Source organism: Electrophorus electricus, chromosome 5 (genome assembly GCF_041902795.1).
Source record: "Electrophorus electricus isolate QZ-2024a chromosome 5, ASM4190279v1, whole genome shotgun sequence".
NCBI classification, from domain to species: domain Eukaryota; kingdom Metazoa; phylum Chordata; class Actinopteri; order Gymnotiformes; family Gymnotidae; genus Electrophorus; species Electrophorus electricus.
The window spans coordinates 6,107,309-6,117,006 of NC_137501.1; the positions used below are offsets into that span (position 1 = coordinate 6,107,309).

General features: G+C 43.7%; 1 protein-coding gene across 1 annotated transcript; it reads right to left on the minus strand.

Annotated features, from left to right (window-relative positions):
• Positions 1–458: 458 nt before the first annotated feature.
• hs3st1l2 (heparan sulfate (glucosamine) 3-O-sulfotransferase 1-like 2) lies at positions 459–2,212 on the minus strand. Its single transcript, XM_027023150.3, has one exon. It carries the CDS (start codon positions 2,210–2,212, stop codon positions 1,292–1,294), a length of 921 nt encoding a protein of 306 aa, XP_026878951.2. The 3' UTR covers positions 459–1,291.
• Between the last annotated feature and the right edge of the window lie 7,486 nt (positions 2,213–9,698).

Here is a 9,698-nt window from a genome sequence, read left to right on the forward strand (position 1 = left end):
CCACATCAGGTCCTATTGTAGTCCGCGTGGGACGTTCCAAAACACGCGCGCACTGGATGTTCGGCACTAAGATCGCCCAAAATAGCGTGGGGGTGTCGAATTCGGCACAGCACGGCTTTGGCCCCAGAGCGAACATCTATCTCATAGCATCCAAATGTACAATCTGCGGGTTACAGCCCCTCGTGCTTTCACCCTCCACATCTTTGCTAGTTCTTAGTCCTTTAGAATAAGAGGACTGTTGAACCGCTGAACGAAGACGATCCAAGGTGAGTAACTGCAGTGTGCTGAAGTAAGAGGTGTAAAGATACTTAAAATTGTAGTGAACTACACAAGGTTTCCAGAGTAACAGGACGTTTCGGACAGAGATCCGTCATCGGCTGTGCATAGCATATAAACGCTCCTTTTTCACGTTGCCAGGTCACCTAGATATCTGGGGGGGGGGGGGGGGGGGGGGGGGGGGTTGGGAAAGAGAGGTGACCTGACTGTTATGAGTCAGGAAGAGTTGCAGTTTAAAAAGTATCTGTATTGAAATGCAAAGCACATTGGTTCTTCCATTGTTTAAACGGTAGGCTGTTTGTTATAGTTTAAGCATGGTAAATTGCATTCTGATTTACACTTACATGTTTTGATGTAATATTCTCTCCACAGATTTATTGACCAATGTCACAGTGAGAATATTTGACGGCATTTGAAATTTTGCGTTTCTTAATATTTTGTTGGAGGTTTGTGTACATTCATTTATGGATAAAAAAAAACTTCTATAGTGCATACAGTCATCATAAAATATCCATTGTAGGAGACAATTAAGAAAAATATAGAAAATATAGAAAAGTTTCTATTAAAATGATTCAAAGAACTTTTCAAATTATTACACATTATTAGCGTTATGAATAGGAAAGATGAAAAACAATTGAACTTTAATGATCATGATTTACAGTCATACTTTTTACAACTTTTTTTTTACAAAGAGCAGCAGGAAGTACATTTGCATCCTGTGTTCTATAGCTACTTCTATTTACATTTCAAACTTGCAATCAACAGCATGTGCCCAGCACTGCATCTGAATCTACAAATCAGTCTTTTGCAGTTTCACACAACCAGCACCAGAGGGAGCCCTGGTCCAGAATGACATTCAGTTGCTCATATTAGCGCTCTTGCACTTTTTCAGTTCAGCTCACGATTTTTAAAAGATTTGAAAAGCATACCACCGTGTAGATGTTACTTCAGTCAAACGGCAAATAGTGTGCAGAATTTTGAACAGACAAGACCTTCCGCAGCAGATCACCTTTCATTAGCACCAATCAAAGGTCTGGCCAACCATGTTAAAGAAGATCTGATTGGGCTCCCTGAGGTATTTACAGAGCTTCTGGAATGCCTTGTTACTGAGGGGAGCATGGGGTCTCCCTTTTGAGTCATCCAAACACTTGTCATGCCCTGCTGTCAGCAAGCAGTAAAACCCTTTAGTTGTGTTGAAGTAGAAGTTTTCTGGTGTTATCCGTGGCGGAAGCTCCAGGAACCTCTCTGCTTTCTGGAGCTCGGGGAATGGATCCTGGATCAGTGCCTCTCCATCCACGATGTGGATTTGCTCCCTGGGGAAAAGTTCCAGCCACCTAGCCAGGTGGTGATGGTAGAGGCTCCTTTGGAGAGCCTTGTAGCTTGGGTTAATGCGGCCTCGATGCAAGAGCAGCTCCACCAGTGGCTGGTATGGCTTGTTCTGCTGCAGGCGGTTGTGCAGGACTTGTGTGTAGTCTGACACGAGTCTCTCGGCGGGGTCGCGGACAATCAGGAGGAGCTTCACTGCGGGATTTGCCGACCACATCCTGGTTGGAGCCAGTGGTGCCGTGAAGTAGCCAGGGGTCTTCTCGACGGTCACCTGCCCGGGGAGGGTGAGTGGCATCTGGGCGCGGTACCAGTCCAATCCCCTGCGGAAGTTTTCATCCAGGTTGAAGTAATGGATCTCAGCCTTGGCCACCTCCACTTCTGGGTGGAGATTGAGCATCTCCAGGAGGGCCCTGGTGCCACCCTTGCGTACCCCGATGATGATGGCCCCTGGCAGGCGTCGAGAGACGGCAGCGTCCGGGATCTGAGCAGGGGTCGCGGAGCTCCCGGAGCTCCCGGAGGTTGTGGAGGATCTGAGCTCTTGCAGGCAGACACATAACTGTGTCTGCAGTACCAGCAACAGGACAAGAGCCAACAGAAGAGTCCACAACATGGTGATACTTCAGTCAGTCAGGTCAAGGGTAGCAAAGACACGTAAACGCAAAAGCACACACAGCAGGGAAAGGACACGAACCCAGCTAGTGGGCAAGCACACGCTGAAAAACAACAGCTGTCGATCGTCCCTGCTTCAGGTCCTTCCTCCAAATATCTGTAGAGAAAAAATAACCAGGAAAAGGTTTTGAATAGGCAAATCTTTAAAATTAATTATATGCTTCTTATGTGATAAAATATATAGCATATTTCAGATCATTTTTTGAAGTGTTATTGAATCTGAGTGTCATAATAGATTAAAGATTTACGGTGGAATTTGTAAAGTTTGTTAAGAGAAGTACTGATAAACGCGCTGAGGACTAAGATATGTTCGCAGCAAATGACTCCCGTTTTGCTTTATAATTGATATTATGCTTTATTATATTATACGCCAAACATTATAATTGCTAAGAGAAATATGTCTGTGTGGTTCTCTTTGTGTGATTTAATTAATGCTTTTATTAAAACGCACGCCAATGGAAGCGCATTAAACATTCATGCTGAAGCGACAATTGCAAATGCAGAAATCCCAACGGCACGGGACCGGTCGCTCGAACCTTTGTCGCCCACTAGTGGTAAATAATAAAACTACCGTGGACGCCTTACCTGTGTTGACACATTGATCCAACACAGGCTTTACACATACATTGTCATACATGTTTTCACTGTCAGAGCGGTGTCCAGCATAAAAAGTAATATTTAAAAATCTTTTCATGCATGATAGTATACTTGCCTCCCTGTTGAGTCGGGGTTATTAATTTGCTCGTCTGCCGGTTTGGAGCTGAAGACCCATGTAAACAAGCGCTGCTGTTCCTACACGTGCTGTCTAATTGCACCTTTGGGAGTCAGTGTTAAGCCCCACAGCCTCACGACACCCACACGCTCAGTCCACTAATCCTATGGTGCCCGAAACTCATCATCATCATTACCAGTACAAGCATCATCAACTCCATTACCATCCAAGTGTCCACATAATGCCTCACTTTATTCCCCAGTCAGACAGCTGTTATCACACGACATTACAGGCCATGAGCCTGGCCTCTGTGTACGTCGCGCAGTGACTGGAGACGTCGGGAGCATCGTTTCGCACTCTTGATCGGCGGTTAAAGCCGTTTGTGACGCACGGTGGATTTCGGTCTATGTGACACGTAGCGACAGAATATTTCTGCTGTAATGGGTGAGAACTGGGTGGAGAGAACTGGAGGGGGAGATGTTAAGGATGTGTGAAGGTTGCGGTGTGCTCTTAAATCACCATGTCCCTCTCACGGTCCTTAAGAAGGATAAAGGATTAAACAACCAAAAAGATGAAAATAGACTACCACTATGTGTGATGTTCCTCAGCCTTGACAGCAGAAAACTAGGCTGTGCATAAGGCATAAGCCTGCTGTTGTTTGCGTGTGTGTGTGTGCGTGTGTTAAGTGTGGTGCAGGTGATTCCCATGCGGCTTTTGCTATGACAGCATATTTCCTCATCCTTACCCTTTTCCCTCATTAACATGTACAGTAACTCCCCTTACTTGACTCCCACTGACACATGACACCAGTCAATTTGCATCATCTTCTAAAAGCCTAAGGGTCCTTCAGGCTACGCAGCTGGATTACGCTGTCTGTCTAAACAAGTAAACAGAAAAGGCCCTCGCCTTCATCCTCCGGCGTGAAACAAAAAGCCGATTGCCTCTATAATTGTATTAAAGTCGTAAACGTTCTGAATGGGTTTAATGGTTTGCAGATGGAAGAAAGCTCAGCTCCTCTGGTAAATGAACCTTGAAAGGAATGTGGCAGACTTTTTCCCCTTTTCCTGCCAGAGCATCTCTGAGGGCTTCGGTCTGCCAGGGAGCTTAATAAGCTTGAAAAAAATCAACAGTGAATCATACAAAACCAGAGGCCGTCAGTGACGCATGCACTTGCCATATTGGCCCTTATGCTGCACAGAAGGTGGAACTCGTCAGAGGCACCGCTGCGTTGCGTTAGAGTTGTTACAAAATGAAAGAGTCGATTTGTGCTTTGTCTCTGTTTGTAAATCCTCTAGTTTCTTTCATTCTGTGTTGGTTGCTCCCTGTGTATCATGGGGGGTGGGTTTATATATGGTGGGTGTGTGTGTGTCTTTGGCTTTATCAGATACCCACAATCCTAGTGTTAGTGAATTCCAAACACACACACACACACATACACACACACACACACACACACACATACACAGGTACTCCGCCAACCACACTTATATTACTTATATTATCTTTATTGCATATATTCACTAACACGTATAGAAGTGTTATAGAATAATACTATACATACACCTAAACTGTAACATCAGAAATCCTTTGACTTTTGTCTTTTTTAAAGTAAAAGTTGCATTTTTTTGACTAGAAGAAAGACACAAAGATTCCAGACAGATGTCCCCACAATGTCAGATTTTTATGTTTTACACACACACACACACACACACACACACACACACACACACACACACACACACACACACACTTCCCTGCCAAGGACACAAAGTGTATTCTGATATACTACCATCTCACACTGTGTAGCTTAATCCTCTTCAATGAATACCACTGCTTACTGAAAGAACTGTGATCACACACTCACACATGCACACATAAACATAGTCAACACTCCAGCCGCTCTGCTGTGGACTATGCATCTCCTCTGTCCAGTAACTATAGAGAGAGCGTGTGTGTGTACAAATATATAATATATAATATTTAGTATTTTTTCCTTTCTTGTTGCAAAATTGGGCACAAGAGAAGAAATCCAGAAAACCTAAAGTGGTTTTGATTTGTTAGACTCTTATTCCAAAAAATCCTCTTGTATTTATGCCATTGAGACTAGGCAACTAGTCTCAGCATATCCAGAGAAGTACAGCAGAATTACTTGAGAGCAGTTGGTTCTGTACATTTCAGATTTGAATAATGGCATTATGCGCTGGCCTCAGATCAACACTTGGGGGAACATAATTGTGGATGCATGTGTTTATTAATGCTGGAGCTCGTAAGATGATAAGCCTCCTCCATCTCCCTAGAGAGCTGAACTAAAACCCACACACCTGCACACACACACACACACACACACACACACACACACACACACAGAAACACTGACACACATCCAAGACTCTATCACCAAGCCTAACGCCTTCTCCTGTCCTGGAGAGCTAGCGCCGAATGAATGGATCGTGGCGGATGTGCGAGGATCTGATTCCTTGTTCTTAAAGTTGGTGTTCCCATATCACTGTTTTATGACTGAAACAGCGAGGGGTAGATGCAGAGAGAAGCGAAGAGAAGAGAAAGGGAGAAGGAGGCTAGGGAGGTGGCGATGTCTCCTCTCTTACGGCCTCTGAAAGGTCTCCTTCAGTCGCAGATGCTGACCGGGGCCGGATCTGTGTGGCCTTTTACACAAGGACATCCAGCTGGGTTTCAAATTGGTCTCTGTATGAAGTGCCACTCACTTCTCCCTCTCTTTCTCTTACTCTTCCTCTCTCTCCCTTTATCATGTCGCCCCTCCCACACCTCTCTACCCATCTCTCTTTATTTACTCTATCTCTCTCTCTGCCTGTCTCCCTCATTCTCTTGTTCACTCACTCTTAAAGATCTGGGTCAATTGTATCAAGTGCTCAGAAATCCCCTTTGGATGTTCCTTGCACTGGTAATGAGAAATGTATGTATGCATGCGTGTATTTATGGGGTGGGTTGTCTGAGCGTCTGGAGTACATTAGGCTTGGGGGAGGAGTATCTGGTGGCAGGGGATTGTGTGTGTGTATGTGTGTGTGTGTGTGCATGGGTGGGTGTATGTGTGTGTGTGAGAGTGAATGTGTGTTGGGGGTATGCTCTAATTAATGTGGTTGTTGGCATGAAGAGCATGGTGGTACTGTTGGCAAAAGCTTCCTGCATCTTGTGAACATGCCTGTCTGTCTGGTGCGTGTTATCAGCCACTCAGTGTCCACTTAATGAGCTGATTTAGGAGGAGACAAATAGAGAGACAGAGAGAGAGAGAGAGAGAGAGAGAGAGAGAAGAAGGACAAATAGTGTAAAGTGTGGGAGCGATGAGTGTGAGAATGAGTGAGTGAGTGTGAGAATGAGTGAGTGAGTGTGACAGAGATGGTCATTTTATTCATCCTAGCCCCCCTCCACCTAATCTTTCTCTTTCTTGGCTCCTGTGGACTGAGCTTGGATTTGTCTGTCGTGCGTTTTGGGCCAATTGCATTATTCGTTCTATCTGGCATGAAGGAGTTTAGTCCATGACCAAAAGGATGTGCGTGTGTGCATGTGTTTTACAGTCTCTTCGACCAAGGCTGAACTCAGAAAGCCGACGTCACCATCCGTCACACTGCTGCATACTTTCACCCCACTCCAGGATCACCGCAGACAGCCAAAGAGCCTGCGGCTATCAAACTGTCTTTTTCACACCTGGAAACACACCAGTCATTGCAATTTGGTAGCAAGTACAGGGAGCACTTTTGGTTCCAAGTACTTTGTCTGTGGTTTTTCCTTTTGCTTACTTGTGTGTGTTTTTGTGTGTGTGTGTGTGTGTGTGTGAGAGAGAGAGAGAGAGAGAGCGAGAGAGAGAGAGAGAGAGAGAGAGAGAGAGAGAGAGAGAGAGAGAGAGAGAGAGAGAGAGAGAGACAAAGAATATTAGAGTGATGGAGTGTGCAAGAGTATATTTAGCCCTGTGTTTGTGTGCATGAACTCGAGTCTTTTTTTTTTTTTTTTTAATTCCAGAATGGGTAGTGTGAGTGGGTCTATGGAACTGTGCCAGGAGGGCAGTTTCAACACTGTGTAGATGAGAGTAGACATCTACAGAGTAGATATTCTGTTGTAATCTGCCTCGTGGTAGAGGTCCCAGATCACGTAGGTTAGGCTGATCTAGTTGGTATGACCAGGCAATACTGAGTCCCTCTGACTCACTGCTGTAAGCTCAAGAGAGGTGAATGGTGACCTGATATACAGTGTGCTGTAAGGTGTCAATACTCAACCCCGTCCCTTAAATCCAAATCCCATACAGGATTCTGCAAGCACCGAGCAGTAAATTCAGACAGTAGTCATTTGCCGCAGTGCCACTTCTCTATTTTGACTCCTGGGTAAAGAGAAGGTGGAAAATGTACAGGAACCAAACAAGGAACAAGATCTGAGTTTCTGGTCTTTAGGGAATAGCTGCTTGCTGCTTGGAGAAGGAAATACAAGGGTGGCAACATTAGGACTTGTTGATACAGTGCCTGGATTCTAGAGAGAATTCTGGCCATTGCCAAGGTGTTGGATTGTGAGGAACTTGGAATATGTAAAGCTAGCTTTTTGTTTTGGACAGATATGGCTCTTTCACAGTTCTCTGAAGTTTCACAGAACACTGAAGTGAAAAGAACCCAAATGGAATGTTGTTTGGCTTGGAATTATTATCAAGAATTGATTTGTTGTTTCGTAAGATGTGGAACTGGAATACAGAATCTACGTGTTCCCTATAATTCAGTATCGCTATAGAATGTTAATTAACCCTTGAGAATATACCGCTCACTCTAACTGTTCTGTTTAAGTTAATCAGTTAGCCGTTGCCATTCTAGAACATGTTTTGTGACCATTCATTAAAAGAATGCAGAGTTCAGGCTGTTTCCACAGAGATGATGTAAATCTTCTCGGAACAACGTATCTGCAGACGATGTCACAATTTGTGCTGCATTACAACCAAGGAAAGCTGGGGTGAGGGTGATTGCAGAGTCTGTCAGTATCAGCCATGCCAGCACACATGGAAGTGAAACACTTTGCAATGTGTGGAAAATACTCCAGGTAGTATGTGTTATGCCTGTATGCATTTCTGGCGTGCGTTTCCAGCATGTGATGACGTGCTGGACAGCAAGACTGATAACTGTGCAGAGTTTGGCAGAGAAAGCAGACAACCACTAAAGCTGGTTCTTGGCTGGTTTGCTTTCTTGTTGTTGTGTTTTTTTTTTTAAAGAAATATGTAGAACCAGGGTGGAAATGTAAAATGTAGGATGCTTCAGACAGAGGTCCTTATTCAGCTGTGGAACTAAAATGTTCACTAAACTACAGAACAGTGTGTGTGTGTGTGTGTGTGTGTGTGTGTGCCTGTGTGTATACAGTATCAGTCAAATGTTTTGATACACCTGACTGAATGAATATTTTTTTTTAATAGTAATAAAGGTATTTTAATAGAATGAATTATGCTTAATTAATTTGGTTCTTTGTTTGTTCTTTGTTAGGCACACGTGTTATTTCTTTGTTTTAATGCCTTCCCTATTTTTTAAAATGTAGAAAATAGTAAAAAAATAATAATAATAAAAAAAAATCTATCTTTGTAATCTTTTACAAAAACAAATGAGTAAGGTTTTCTTCTGCTCCTCTTCCCTGCTGAAGATCTTAGACACAAAATAAACAGACAGGAGTAAAACTGATCTGATGAAGACAACAGTTGGCTGGGGAGAGAAGCCGGACAGCAAGCGGGCACATCACAGCCTCCTCCTGCCAATTAGTGGTGAGGAGAGAAAGAGTTGTCTACAAGAGAAATGAATACTGCTGTCAGTCTGGGAGCAGGTGCCATGCATTGTGTGTGTGTGTGTGTGAGGGGGAGGGGGTGTGGGTGTGTGTTTGCCCACCCACGTCTGTCTGTGTGAGTGTCTCTCAGTAGCTTTGTAATCTTTGAGGTACCGTCTTTGGTTACACTTTCTGGCTCCGTGTTTTCCTTGCTTGGTGTCTGCCTTTGATATTTGTCATTGTTTGACAATAGGAAAAAAAATGACTTACTGGCTTCTTAGCCTTTAAAAAAGCACTAGCTGAGGTTGTCATTCATGTCTGTTTGCTTTCTTCAGTCTGAAATGAAGATGATGCAGTGCTAAATTCCTCAGCCATTCAGGAACATGTACGTTTAGCATTTACAGCATCTAGCATCTAGGTGCCTTTGTCCAAAATGACATACAGAAGTGCTTTGTTATCTCACCAGCAAACCACTGTCTGACTCAGTCAATGCTGTATGTCTTGTTGAGTGGGGCTTTGTGAGTTAAAGTGTGTGCTGTTGCAGTGTAATGCTGTTTTGTTTCACGGCAGCTAGATGTGAGAGTTGGTAGTTGTGTTATGTTGTCTGTGCAGTGTGGTCTGCTCTGCGGGTTGTGTGGTCAGTGTTATGGTGTGCTTTTATGATTTTGTGTTGTAATATGTGTTAGTGTGTATCACTTTGTACTGTATTCTACTTTGACTTTTGTTTTGTACTACTGTATGCTATAGGGGCTTTTGCATTAGATTGTATTATTCTGAGAGAGAATCTGCTCTGTAATTTGATGTATTGTGTCTGATTAGTCTGATTTTGTATTTTTCTGTACTGTGTCTGATTAGTCTGATTTATATTGTTCTGTACTCTGTCTGATTAGACTGATTTTGTATTGTGTGGTGCTGCACTGCTTTTGTGTTATGTTAGGCATATGTTGTACTATGATGTGTC

Excerpts from the sequence above, each read along its gene's own strand:
- hs3st1l2 (XM_027023150.3), bottom strand. The coding sequence starts at position 2,212 with ATGTTGTGGACTCTTCTGTTGGCTCTTGTCCTGTTGCTGGTACTGCAG.